Genomic DNA, 13,537 nt, shown 5'->3' on the forward strand with positions numbered 1-13,537 from the left:
TCCTCCCAGATCACCCTGCATTGAGGTCAGGGTCTAGTGACCCCAGCACATGCTCAGTACTTCTCATCAGCCCTCTAGTTCCTGCTCTTGGTCATGAGGAAGCAACCACAGCTTATGAAACATTTGGGTGCAGTTTCTGAGATGGAAGGCAGGCCCCAAACATACCAACAAAGGGGACACAGGAAACGTGGGAGACACAGAAACCACATCAGGAGAAGAGAACTTGGAGAAGCTATCATAAATACCCTCATCGGGGGCAGGGAGGATATTATACACATAGGAACAGGATGTATAGAAAAGGGGATATTGACAGACCAAAACCAAGCTCTTAGATGTTAAAGACTCCACTGAACAGTTAGGAGATAAGGCTGAGGGAATCGCCCAGAAGGTAGAAGAAAAGAGAGAGAAAATAGGAGAGGGGAAAAATACATAAACTAGTGGGCAGTCCAGGAATTTCAACATCCAGGTAATAGGAGAGAATGGAGAAAAAAGAGGCAGGGAAGTCACCAAGGACATTTTTTTTTTTTTTTTCCGGTATGCGGGCTTCTCACTGTTGTGGCCTCTCCCATTGCAGAGCACAGGCTCCGGATGCGCAGCCTCAGCAGCCATGGCTCATGGGCTTAGCCGCTCTGCGGCATGTGGGATCTTCCCGGACCGGGGCACGAACCCGTGTCGTCTGCATTGGCAGGCAGAGTCTCAACCACTGCGCCACCAGGGAAGCCCACCAAGGACATATTTGAAGATAAATTCCCAGACCTCAGTTTCTAGATTGAAGGAGCCTGACAGCTTCCCAGCCTTACTGATGGAAGTAGGCACACACCTCAGCGCATCACTAAAATCATCCCCTAAAATTGTAGAATACTGGGGCAAAGAGAAGATCCTATAAGCTTCTGGTTATGAAAAAACAGGTCACCTACAAAAGGATCAAGGATCATCATGGCTCTGGTTCTAGCATTCTTGGAAGCCACAACAACAGTGACATAAGGCTTCCAAAATTCTAAAGGAGAAGGTTTTCCCTCTTAGAATTCCATGCACAGCCAAATGATCGGGTCCAATGTGATGGCAGAGGAAGACAGTTTTAGAACATACAAGGCCACAAAACGTTTACTCCCCTGAACACCTTTTCTTAGAAAGCTACTGAAGGATGTCTTCCATTGAAACAAGAGAGTAAACCAAAGAGGAGCAAGACACGGAGGACAGAAAAAAGGGATCCGAGAGAGCCAAAAGGAGTCTCCGAGGTGATAGTGGCAAGGGAACCCTATGTAGCCAGGCTAAGACAGGCATGTTGGGGGCATTATTGTCATGTGTCCTGCTATTGTACCATCTTTTTAACTGGATGAAACTACTGGCAGATATACCCCAGGAAAACATGGGAGTCCATCAAGAAAGAGGGAGCCATGTGGTCCCTCATTCAGGATCAAACCCCAAGGAAATGCAAAGGGAATCCTAAGGATGCCAGTGAAGGGAAGTCCCAGTTGATGGTTGCCTAGGGGTTTAGAGAACAGCGTCTGGATGAAAGGAGAGTCGAGGCCTTCAGGAATGATGTGGTCCATGGAAAACAATGGAACTGATCAATTATCTTATGTGTACTAAGAGGCTGAGGAGTGAGATGAATTAGCAACAGATGCAAGGAAAACCAAACCAAGGAAGAAAAATCACTACAGGAAAAAAAAAAAAGGAACATCTGGTATACCACAGCCCCTCACCTGTGAATAATGATCCCAGACTCATAAAACACCAAATACTGAATTTACCAAATTGCAGTATACCTGTATTGAGAGGTTGGGGAAAGGGGAGCAGATGGGATGGCTGCTTAAGAGCACTAATTCCACATCTGTCAAGATAAGAAGTTCATAGATGGATGGTGTCTTAAATGGATGACTCACGAGATAATGTACACACATTGTTCAGAACCGTGGAGATGTGTAAACGCCAGAAAGAGTCAAACGTGATTTCCTCTGGGGTGGGGTTCTAGAGGGGGATGGGGCAAGGACCCTCTATTTGTTATACATTTTTTTGTTTTCAGTGTTTTCAAAAAATTTGATATACACGTACAGAAAAGCACATGAAAGATACAAACTGTTGAACAAGTGTAAAGTATTAGAATGTGGGAACTTCCCCGATCATAAACTTGCACCCCTGTTCTAAGCTTTTTTGTATTATTTGAGCTCCTAAATTATGGGCATATAAAGTAAGAATGACTCTAAGATGAAAAATGTGATCGTGCAGCTTGGAGCAGGTCGGGGGGTCGTTCCTACTTCATTTGTGATCTGACCTCTCGAGTCTCCTAGTAAAGTGTTTCAGGCTCCCCGGAGAGGGACTGCAACGCAGCTGGGGTCTGGTGGGCTTTGGCTTCTCTGTGGATGTGCATTTCATAGCTGCCGGGTGCCCGACCCCCTCCCCGGGCATCCCAGACCTGCTTGCTCACGGGTCAGTCCTGTTCCCTGGCAGGCCCAGCATGTCCGGACTCCACCTGGCGAGAAGAGGCCGAGAACAGAAGAAGTCGGACCTGCACAGAGACTTTACCGTGGCTTCCCCTGCCGAGTTCGTCGTGCGCTTTGGGGGGGATCGGGTCATCGAGAAGGTACAGATGGGATCCCGGCACTCGGTGTGGGGTGAGGTGGGCCAACCAGCCTCAGGCTGCAGAGAAAAAGTCCTGCCCCTTTGTGAGCACTTGCAAAGGGCTGGGCGCTGGGGTTCATCAGCTTTTCACCCTCACGACAGCTTAAGTGACAGGTGCGTGACCCCATGTCACAGAGGAGGAGACTGGGGCCTCTGAGAAGGGTGGGGAGGCAAAGACCCTTCGTGCAGGGGGCTGCTTTCTGGGTTTCTAGGAGGGGAGCCTAAAACCCAGCCCTGCCCTCTCGAGGGGTATAGCTCCTTACAGGAGAGCAGACCCAGATACTAGAATGACAGGGATGGAAGGAAACAGCTAAAATTGGTGGTTTGTGAAGGCTTTTCACACTGTTTCCTGTTCTAGCTGGTAAAGGCCCTGACCTCGTGCTGTTTGATCATTCCCGTCGTATTCACGGAGAAGCTAGAGCTCAGGGATCTGACATTGGTTGTCCACAGTCACGTAGGTAGTAAGTGCTGAAGTCAGGACTTGAACCCAGCTCAGTTTGACTGAAAGGCCTTTTGCTTTTCCATTTTATTTGAGGGTGGTAATAATAATGATAACAACAACAGCAATGGCGCCAGCTACCATTGATTGAGGGTCTCCTCTGGGCCAGGCATCCTGTTAACTGCTTCCATTGTTGTGTCTCATTGAACCATCCCCACAGCGTTGTCAGTGGGGATTACTTTACAGATGAGGAAACTGAGGCCCAGACAGGGGAAGCGGCTTGCCTGGGTCTCACAGCTAATCAGTGGCGAAGCTGGAATTTGAAACCAGAGCCCATGCCCTCACCCCAGCATCCTAAGTACAGCATTGAGCCACAGAGACTCATATAGGTTCCCCAACCTGGCTGCCACCAGTCTCCCTGGCTGAAAATGCACACACCCACACGACCCCCACCCGACCCGCCCCAAAGCCTTGATCTGATAATTAGGTTGAGGAAGCATAGCCCAGCCGTTCTGTCATCACTCATGGGAGGCATTTTTGAAAGGCGATAAGGAACGCAAAAACTACGGTGGCTACTTGCGGGATGTGATGTCTGGGCTCGCATTCCCTTCTGTAAAATAGAGGCGATCACATCCCAAATCTCCAGTGGGACTTGTCCTTCAGGGCCATCATGAAGATTAGTCAGAGATGGAAGGACCTTAAAATTATGGACTTGGTACAGAAGTTGGAGCTTTGAACCTATACACCTAATTTTTTTTTTTTTAACAAGAAAACTAGAGCTTGGTTTTATAGAGACCAAACCAGGAGGTTTACCAGTCTGAGCTCCTCATATGAAGATGAAGCACAGAGTGGGAAGGGATCTGCCTAAGGCCACACAGCAAGTTCACAACACAGTGAGAACTGAAACTAGGACCCCTCTGTTGCTGGGGACAGCCAGCCTCACTTTTTTTCTTCCTTCCCAAATCTGGGACCTTTAACCTTCTGGACACAGAAGCAGTCACCAGGACAGTTCAGAGCATAGGTCATACTGTGGAGGGCCCACGAGTGCCAGCTCTGCCACTTACTAGCTGTTTGATCTTGGGCAAGTGCCTTAACTCCTCTGGGTTTTAATGTCTTTAACCCCAAATAGTGATACAAATACAACCTCTTTCAAAGGGCTGTTGTGAGGTTGAAATGAAATGGTGCCGGTGAAATACACTGTACTGTAGCTTGGTACATACTAAACGCTCAAAAAATGTTACATGAACGTGATGGTGCCAAACAGAGGAATCAACACTCATTAATCCATCCGTCCATCCACCTGGTCATCCATCCTCCCATCATGCATTCAACCACCCATCCATTGGGTCATCCGTTCATGCATCCAGCAGACTTTAAGTACCTGCTCTGTGCTGGGCTGAGGGCCATAGAACTACGAAGAGGGGCCGTGGGAGGCTCACAGAGGTGAGGTGAACCCTGGGGCAGCACTCGGCCTCCAGCACAGGTGGATGTGCAGCTCTGGCCCCTCCCTCGTTTTCCCCTGTCCAGGTGCTCATCGCCAACAATGGTATCGCCGCCGTGAAATGCATGCGCTCCATCCGCAGGTGGGCCTATGAGATGTTCCGAAACGAGCGGGCCATCCGGTTTGTAGTCTTGGTAACCCCCGAGGACCTCAAAGCCAACGCAGGTATTGATACTTGGGCCCTGACTTTCTTCCCCTCTGCCACGTCCCCGCGTCCTTACCTGCGCTCACCTCCTTCACCCCACCGGGGCCAAGTCCATCCTGGACCCCAAACAGCATCGCAGGGGACCTCTCCTGAGCTCGTATTTATTTCCCCTTTCTTTATTTAATTAAAATTTCTGCTGACAACAAGAGTGACCCATATGTCTTATAAAAATGCAAGTGGTTAACATGCAAAGCGGAAATCTCGCCTTTGAGAAACGTTTACAGTAGGTTGGTGTTTCTTCCTCCATATGTTTTCTTCTTGCACTTGTATGTACTGTTTTTCAGTCATTCCTTCATTTTTCTATTTCTTTACCTCTCCATGTCTATTACCATTGATCATTCTGTTAATAACTATTGGACAATTTGCTTTTTTCCCTGAACAATTGTATCCCTTTACAGACCCTGCACACAGCAGCCAAACAGATCTTTTAAAAACATAGCTCAGGTCCCATCAGCCTCCTCCTGTGTGCAGCACCAGCTACCTCAGCCCCCTGAGCCTCCCCAGAGTTCAGGCCCTTGGCTCTGCTCTGCACAGACGTGGCCTCCTTTTTGCTCACTACAGTGAGGACAGGTTTCCTTGTTAGCCCCATTTTACAGATGAGATAATCGAGGCATGAGCGTATAACTCACTTGCCCGGGGTCATGCAACCAGTATGTGATGCAGGGGGGCTTGAAACACTGGGCTGAGTCCACAGCCTTAGGCTGTCGGGTCTCCCATCGTGCTCAGGCTAAAATTCCAGAACCTCACTCAGGCCAATTAAGGCCCACATGACTTGGCCACTGCTGGCCTCCTGGACCCCCATCTCCCACCTCTAGACATCCATCCCTGGGCCCCAGTCACACTGGCCTCGTCAGTTTTGGCCTCGCTCTTTCCTGTTGCAGAGGCTTGGAATGTTCTGGACCTTCTGCTGGCAGTGCTTCCCTGAAGCTCTTTGTACAGCAGGTCTCCACCCCTCCACGCACGACTTGGGTCTCATAGTCCTCCTGGGCAGCGCTGTCAGAGAGCCCTGGTGCTGTTCACACCCTGTAGTTATCATGTCTGTCTCTTGTTTATCTTCTCCAACATGATAGTAAAATTCAGCGAGGAGAGGGTCATGGTCTGACTTCTCGCTTTATAATCTCTGGGACCTCTCCAGTCGCCAGCACAACGTGTTGGGTAAACATCAGAGGCTGGCAGGCCCGGAAGGAAGCATGGCTCTCGAGTTTCTTTCCAAGTCTGCACATAAAGTTCGACATCACCTCTTTTCAGGTCTTCAAGAATTTCATAGTACAGATGTACCAACTCCCGACTTTTGATTGAGTCTAGCTTTTCACAGTTCAAAACACTGCCCCGTGAACACCCTCTTACATCAGTCTTTGGCTCATCGATGAGTGTTTTCTTAGAACATATTTCTAGAAGTGGGATTCTGGTTTTAAAGAACATGAATATTTTTAAATCAAAACATTGTATTGTATTCAGCTTTGAAAAGGAAGGAAATCCTGTCTCATGTTACAGCAGGGATGAACCTTGAGGATATTATGCTCAGTGAAATAAGCCAGTCAAATACTCTATGATTCCACTTATATGGGGCACCTAGAGTAGTCAGATTCATAGAGACAGAAAGTAGAATGGTGGTTGCCAGGGGCTTCGGGGAGGGGGAGGGGGAATTGTCATTTTATGGGTATCGAGTTTGAGATGCGCGAGATGAAAAAGTTCTGGAGATTTGTCTCACGACAATGTGAATACTCGACAGTACTGAGCTGTACACTTCAAAAGTGATTAAGATGGTAAATTTTGTTATGTGTTTTTTTGGGTTTTTTGCGGTACGCGGGTCTCTCACTGTTGTGGCCTCTCCCGTTGCGGAGCACAGGCTCCGGACGCGCAGGCTCAGCAGCCATGACTCACGGGCCCAGCTGCTCTGTAGCATGTGGGATCTTCCCGGAGGACACGAACCTGTGTCCCCTGCATCGGCAGGCGGACTCTCAACCACTGCGCCACCAGGGAAGCCCTGTTTTCTTTTTTTTTTTTACCATGATTAAAAACAAACATTGTATTGTTTAATGGCTAAACAATATTAAGATAAACCTTAAATAAGAATTTTTAGGGAGTTCCCTGGTGGCCTAGTGGTTAGAATTCCAGGCTTTCACTGCCGTGGCCTGGGTTCAGTCCCTGGTCGGGGAACTGAGATCCCACAAGCCACGTGGCAAGGCCAAAAATTTAAAAAAAAAAAAAAAGAATTTTTTAAACCCACCTCTAATCCGACTATCTTGATAGCTTGTTTCCTTCTTTTTTGTTGCCTTCCAGGCCTTGTCCAGACACCCATGTGTTTTCTTTTTTTTTTTTTAAAGTATCTATTGTTTATGTTTTGGGTTTTTTTGGCCATGAGGCATGTGGGATCTTAGCTCCCCGACCAGGGATCGAACCCACACCCCCTGCATTGGAAGCACAGAGTCTTAACCACTGGACCGCCAGGGAAGTCCCCAGATACACATATATTTTCACGTGATTAAAGTCATACTCAGTTTTCTTTGAGCTGTCATATACATTTGTCCATTGTTGCCCTAGAATCTTCATGGTTATCCTTTCAGTAGTGGTGTGTGGTTGCATCCTGCAGATGTTCTGTCCTCGACTTCAGTCTCTCAGCCCTTCTTTTTTTTTTTTTTTTGCGGTTACGCGGGCCTCTCACTGTTGTGGCCTCCCCCGTTGCGGTGCTCCGGACGCGCAGGCTCAGCGGCCATGGCTCACGGGCCCAGCCGCTCCACGGCATGTGGGATCTTCCCGGACCAGGGCACGAACCCATGTCCCCTGCATCAGCAAGTGGACTCTTAACCACTGCGCCACCAGGGAAGCCCAGCCCTTCTTTTCTTTTCTCTCCTGTTTAATCCCAGAGTATATCAAGATGGCAGATCAGTACGTCCCCGTCCCAGGAGGGCCCAACAACAACAATTATGCCAACGTGGAGCTGATTGTGGACATTGCCAAGAGGATCCCCGTGCAGGTAAGTCAGATGGGACACCCCAGTCTACCCACGGCGGGGGTGATGCCCTGAGCTCTGGAGCAACCTGATTCCACAGTTTGGAAGGGATGGAGGAGCTGGGTCCTAGGAGACCCTGAAATCCTGGGCTGATGTGACCCAGCAAAGAGCTTCTGGGGTGTGATGGTAGGGGGGTTCTTGAAGAAAGACCTTTGTTCATGCCTCTTTGTGTTTGCAGGCGGTGTGGGCTGGCTGGGGCCATGCTTCTGAAAACCCCAAACTTCCAGAGCTCCTGCACAAGCACGAGATTGCTTTCTTAGGTAGAGTGCGCCTCCATCAGATGCGTGGGAATTGGGGTGTTGATGGGATGCTCGGTGGGTCAGATTCTCTTTAATACAGCCCTGTAAGGAGGGTACCAGGTTGATATCCCCACATCACACTTCCATGGTCAGGAGCAAATGAATCCAGGGGTGGGAGGTCACGTGGATAGGTCGGCCAGCCCAGGGAAATAGGAGCCATTACCATGGTTACCACAGCAGAATAATGCCGGGCAAGCAGAACCCTCTGCTGGTGTTCCTGTTGGCACTGAGATACCAGTCACGTTCAGATTTCTAACTAGGTTTGGAAACCTTTCTGATAAGGCCACACCTTTTCTTGGGCTGTTCTCAGACCTTTGGAATGCCCTCACCCCTTGGGACCAGAGCCTATCATCTCTACTACTTATTAGGTAAAATGATACTTATTGTCTATGGCATCTGTTTGTTTCAGGATTTGGATTTGAACTTTGTAAACTTTGCTCAGTTACACTATCTGTTACGTGTGATGGGAATCATTTACCATCCCCAATAAATCCCTATTGCTGCTCCTTATCTCTGGGCCCACAGCCCAGACTCGCATATAAAGCAGCTTGGTGCTAAGTCAATACCTGATATTCACCTAAGGGTCTGCCTGGTGACCTGTGCTCGCTGATGTATTCTTTGTCCATGACCTCTGATTGGCTGTCCCATGGGACTCTCATTATCTCTCATGTTTAATTCTGGAGATTGATGGTCCAGCCCCAGAGCCGGCCAACTACAGCCCAGGCCAAATCTGGCCTACTGCCTGCTTTTGTAAATAAAGTTTTATTGAAACACGGCCCTGCCCATTCATTTATGTATTGCTTATGGCTCGTTATAGAAAAAATTTGCGTGGTCTAGTGTTTTGAGGTGCTGGCTTGCCCCCTTGGTCTAGCTTTTTGCTAGTGAACTTTGTATAGGCCACAGAGCTTAGGTTGTAAATCATGTTTACAATCCACACGTATTGAAAGCTGACTGGTAAAGTAGCAGACTAATAGATTTTTTCTTCCCCAACTTGATGTTAAATCCTTGGAAGCTGGGACTTGGGGACTTTTCTTTGTGCACCTGGTTGGCACCTGGCTTCCAGGGCCTTGTGGCTGACTTGAGTCTGCCTTCCCCTTTGCCCCAATCCCTCAGGCCCTCCCAGCGAGGCCATGTGGGCAGTGGGAGACAAGATCGCCTCCACCATCGTGGCCCAGACGCTGCAGATCCCAACGCTGCCCTGGAGCGGAAGCGGTAAGGGACCCTGAACCTCATGTCGGGGGAACTCCTGGGCCCCATCTTGCTAATGTGAGCAGAGGGGGTGACAGGAGTATAGTTTTTTAATTCTTTCATTAAAAAATTTTTAAATGATCATGAAAGTGGTCCTATGTCCTTATAGACAACTTAGAAACTAGGAGAAGTACAGAAAAAGAAATAGAAATCCTTTATAATCGACTGACCCGGTTTTGATCATTTGTTATATTGTTCCAGCCTTTTTTCTAGGCACATCCTTTAAAAAACCAGAGCTCTTACATTTAATAGTTTGTGACTTGTTTTTTCTCACTAATCTTTCTATGTCAGTAAATACACTTTACAACATTTAAAATGCCTGCATAGGACTATATTATACAGATGTACCATAATTGACTTAACAATCCTCTATAGCTATACATTTAGGTTGTTTCCGACGAATTTTTTTCTAATTTTGAAAATATTACAAGCTTTGATAGTCCTGTACCTAACTCTCTATGTTCATTTTAATCACGTCCTTAGGATAAATTCCTAAAAGTGGAATTTCTAGGATAAATTAAAAAAATAAACAGGAAAAACGTCTCAAGAGTTTCTTATTCAGTTTGATTTTTTTCCTCCAAAGATTGAATTTTAAATTTAGGATGAAAAGTTTGTTTCTGTTTTTGTTTTTTAATCTTCACAGGGTTTTGGAAAGTAATGATTCACATACGAATGACTCCATAGGGTAGAGCTGGAGTTGGGATTTTTTTGGATTCAGGTTAATATGGCTGTTCTTGGTAGACTCAGTCTGAATTTTCTTAAGCTTGGTTTCCCATTCAGGGTTGAGTCAGTCCTTAAGGAAATTAAAATCCACTGCAGGAAGCTGAAGGGCTGTGTCTGAATTCTGCTGGTCCAGAGGCCAGGTCTAGAGTGGCTTTGGTGGGAAGAGGCCCTGTGTTTCTGTGTCGTGTCTATGCTCTTTTGGGGAAGATTCAGTTTTCTTTGTGACCCTCCAGGTCTGACGGTGGAGTGGACAGAAGATAGTCTGCAGCAGGGGCAAAGGATCAGCGTCCCAGAGTACATTTACAACGATGGTTGCGTGAAAGATGTCGACGAGGGCTTGGAGGTAAACGCTCCTGGGGGGTCAGGTGCCAGAACCTTCTCGTCATCCTGGTAGCAGCGGAAACCTCTAAAGTGGTCTGTTTGTCCTTTGCCCCCAGGCAGCAGAAAAAATTGGTTTTCCCTTGATGATCAAAGCTTCTGAAGGCGGTGGAGGGAAAGGCATCCGGAAGGTGGAGACTGCTGAGGACTTCCCAATACTTTTCAGACAAGTGAGCTGTTCGCGCTGCGTATTTTTCCATGTGTCTTTGGGAATTGTGTTTATTCAGTTGGTGGCCACCAGATTCTTTCCACTAACATTATTGTGTCACAATCAAGAGGACACTTGGGGGAGCTGCCATATTGCTGTGTTGTGTTGCAAAACAAATGTATACATTTTGACTCGCAGAAGTCCAAGGTTTTTGTTGATCTGTACACTGTTTCCTTAAGATGGTTTGATTCTATGAATCAGTGTGTCTCTAAAGGATTTCAGAGGTATCTGTTTGTGAGAATATCTGTTTGTGTCAATATTTGTCTATCGAGAGATGGGATAGTTTGTACATTTTAGCAGTTTCAGTATTTCTAACATTTCTAGACAATTGATTTTTATTGTCTGAACGAATCGTATATTTACTTATTTGTAGCTGGTTTTCCACTTTTAAAACATTATACGCAGGGGGTGGGGGAAGGGATAAATTAGGAGCCTGCGATTAACATATACACACTACTACGTATAAAATAGATAACCAACAAGGGCCTACTGTATAGCATGGGAACTATACTTAATATTATGTAATAACCTATAAGGGAAAAGAATCTGAAAAAGAAAAAAATGTATATATAAAGCTGAGTTGGGCTTCTCTGGTGGCACAGTGGTTAAGAATCCACCTGCCAATGCAGGGGACACGGGTTCAAGCCCTGGTCCGGGAAGATCCCAAATGCCGCGGAGCAACTAAGCCTGTGCGCCACAACTACTGAAGCCCGTGCACCTAGAGCCCGTTCTCCAGAACAATAGAGGTCACCGCAATGAGAAGCCCGCGCACCACAACGAGTAGCCCCCGCTCGCCACAGCTAGAGAGAGTCTGTGCACATCAACGAAGACCCAATGCAGCCAGAAATAAAATTAAAAACATAAAAAACACTGAATTGCTGTGCTGTACACTTGAAACATACATGATATAGTAAATCAACTATACTTCAATTAAAAATTTTTTTAAAAGGTCACCTAACTATAGATTAAAGAAAAACCCGTTATGCCCATTGTTGGCAATGTTTATAAAAATTTATACGGGTAATCTTCCCGTTCTGAACCCAACTATTTTAATATTTCTAGGCTTTCTTGTAGACCTTGCTCACGTGTATATTTAATTTATTTTATTTTTTAAATTTTTAGTTTTTTATTGAAGTATAGTGATGTACGATGTTTCAGGTGTACAGCGAAGTGATCCAGTTATACATACGTATCTCTTCTTTTTCACATTGTTTCCTATTATAGGTTATTACAAAATATTCACATGTATATTTTAAAGAGTTGTCTTTGGCCTACACAATATTTTGTTCTACGTTTAAAAAATTTCAAATTGTGGATCATAAACAGTTTTACCCTGTCCAGTCCTTAGAGTTATTCTGACGATTGCACAGCATTCCCTGTGTGGCCATTGTCTCATTTATCAAACCTTTCCTTTTTTGTGAAATGTGAAGCTTGCTTTCATCATTATGCACAGTTCCACTCTAGTATAATATGGTATTTAATACTATAAATAATATTTAGCTTTTTTTTCTTCTTCTGAATTATTTTCTTGGGTAAAGACCGTAAGAAAGGGGGAAGAAGGATTTAGTTAAATAGCATGTACTTTACATGCACTGACAAATACATACCAGTAAATTGCGTTCTCTAAAGGTTTACCGTTTATACAGCTGTGGGCCATGTGTGAGTATTATATGAAGTAGTGGTTTCACTACCACATGTCCCTGTTGGGGTGTACTGGTTTGGGAGTATTTTGGGGGGAAGAATTTATGTTTTCGGGAAAGTTGCAACAGCAGTACAGAGTCCCCATCTAGCCTTCACCTCCTTTCCCCTATTGTTAACATCTTTTGTAACAGTACCATGATTGTCACAACTAAGAGATTAATTTCATTAATCCATGTCTATTAAGTGAACTCCAGACTTGATTTGAATCACCCCACTTCTCCCCACTAATACCCCCTTTCTGCTTCAGGATCCAGTCCTGGATCCTACCTTGCATTTAGGGGTTGTACAGATTTTAAAGCTTTTTTCTTTCTTTTTTTAAAAAGCAGGCTTTACTCTTTAGGGTAGTTTTTAATTCACAGCAAAATTAAGTGGAAAGGACAGAGTTCCCATATACCCCCCTGTTCCCCAACTGCATGCAGAGCCTCCCCCAAGCTTCCTTTTTTTAATTACATGAGTGCAATATGAAAATATTCTCGGTGTCAACATTCAGGCAATTCAGTAATACGTTACGGATAAAAAAGGAAAGGTCCCTTTCGCAACATCACCTCTCAACCCCTTGCGCCTTCTCAGATGTAACCCCTGTTAGCCACTGGGTTTCTTTCCAGTACTTTTACTGTAGTATAGACTTTTACATAGACCTTCATATAATTCTGTTTTATTATTTTTCACATAGGTGGGATCATCCCGTGTGTTATTGCAACTTGCTCTTACAAAGAATTTGTCTTAGAAATAATTCCATGTGAACACTTATTTTTACCTCATTTTTAAGGGTCTCTGGACAGCATGCCTATGAGACAATGCCTGTCAGATGTTAAAAGTATGGAGTAAGTCGGTCTGTAGGTTCCACCGAGGAGAGCTAGCTGAGAGAGTGAATTAAGTGGGAGGAAGAGAAGCCTACAGAGTAGTGTGTTTTGGTTCTATTTTTGTTTCAAGAAACATTTTCTCTGTACACATAGAAGAAAACCAATTTGTACCCAACTCTTAACAGCATATTATCCTTAGGAGATGTTGTTGCAGGAGAATTTCAGTTTCTGCGTTATGTATTTTCACATATTTGACTTAAAAACCACGAGAATGTAATGTCTTTGATGGGGGTAAAACTGAAAGATCGGCAAAACCGCGGGCATCCCTGCCATCGTTTTGCGCCCCCTTTGGAGAACTTCCCGCTCCAGTCCTGCTTCCCCAGGGAGGAGCCAGCCA

At 45.7% G+C, this 13,537-nt stretch overlaps 1 protein-coding gene across 8 annotated transcripts in view; it reads left to right on the top strand.

The window, feature by feature from the left end:
• The window catches only part of ACACB (acetyl-CoA carboxylase beta), a 139,708-nt gene that overhangs the window by 60,877 nt on the left and 65,294 nt on the right, over positions 1-13,537 (top strand). For all 8 annotated transcript variants that reach the window (XM_067700488.1, XM_067700491.1, XM_067700493.1 and 5 more), the window contains 7 exons: positions 2,452-2,584; positions 4,589-4,727; positions 7,635-7,744; positions 7,959-8,040; positions 9,193-9,291; positions 10,284-10,393; positions 10,488-10,598. In XM_067700488.1, coding sequence (XP_067556589.1) covers positions 2,452-2,584; positions 4,589-4,727; positions 7,635-7,744; positions 7,959-8,040; positions 9,193-9,291; positions 10,284-10,393; positions 10,488-10,598 — 784 coding nt within the window. The remainder of the gene's footprint in view (positions 1-2,451; positions 2,585-4,588; positions 4,728-7,634; positions 7,745-7,958; positions 8,041-9,192; positions 9,292-10,283; positions 10,394-10,487; positions 10,599-13,537) is intronic.

The sequence above is a fragment of the Pseudorca crassidens genome, chromosome 12 (genome assembly GCF_039906515.1).
Source record: "Pseudorca crassidens isolate mPseCra1 chromosome 12, mPseCra1.hap1, whole genome shotgun sequence".
Lineage (NCBI taxonomy): Eukaryota > Metazoa > Chordata > Mammalia > Artiodactyla > Delphinidae > Pseudorca > Pseudorca crassidens.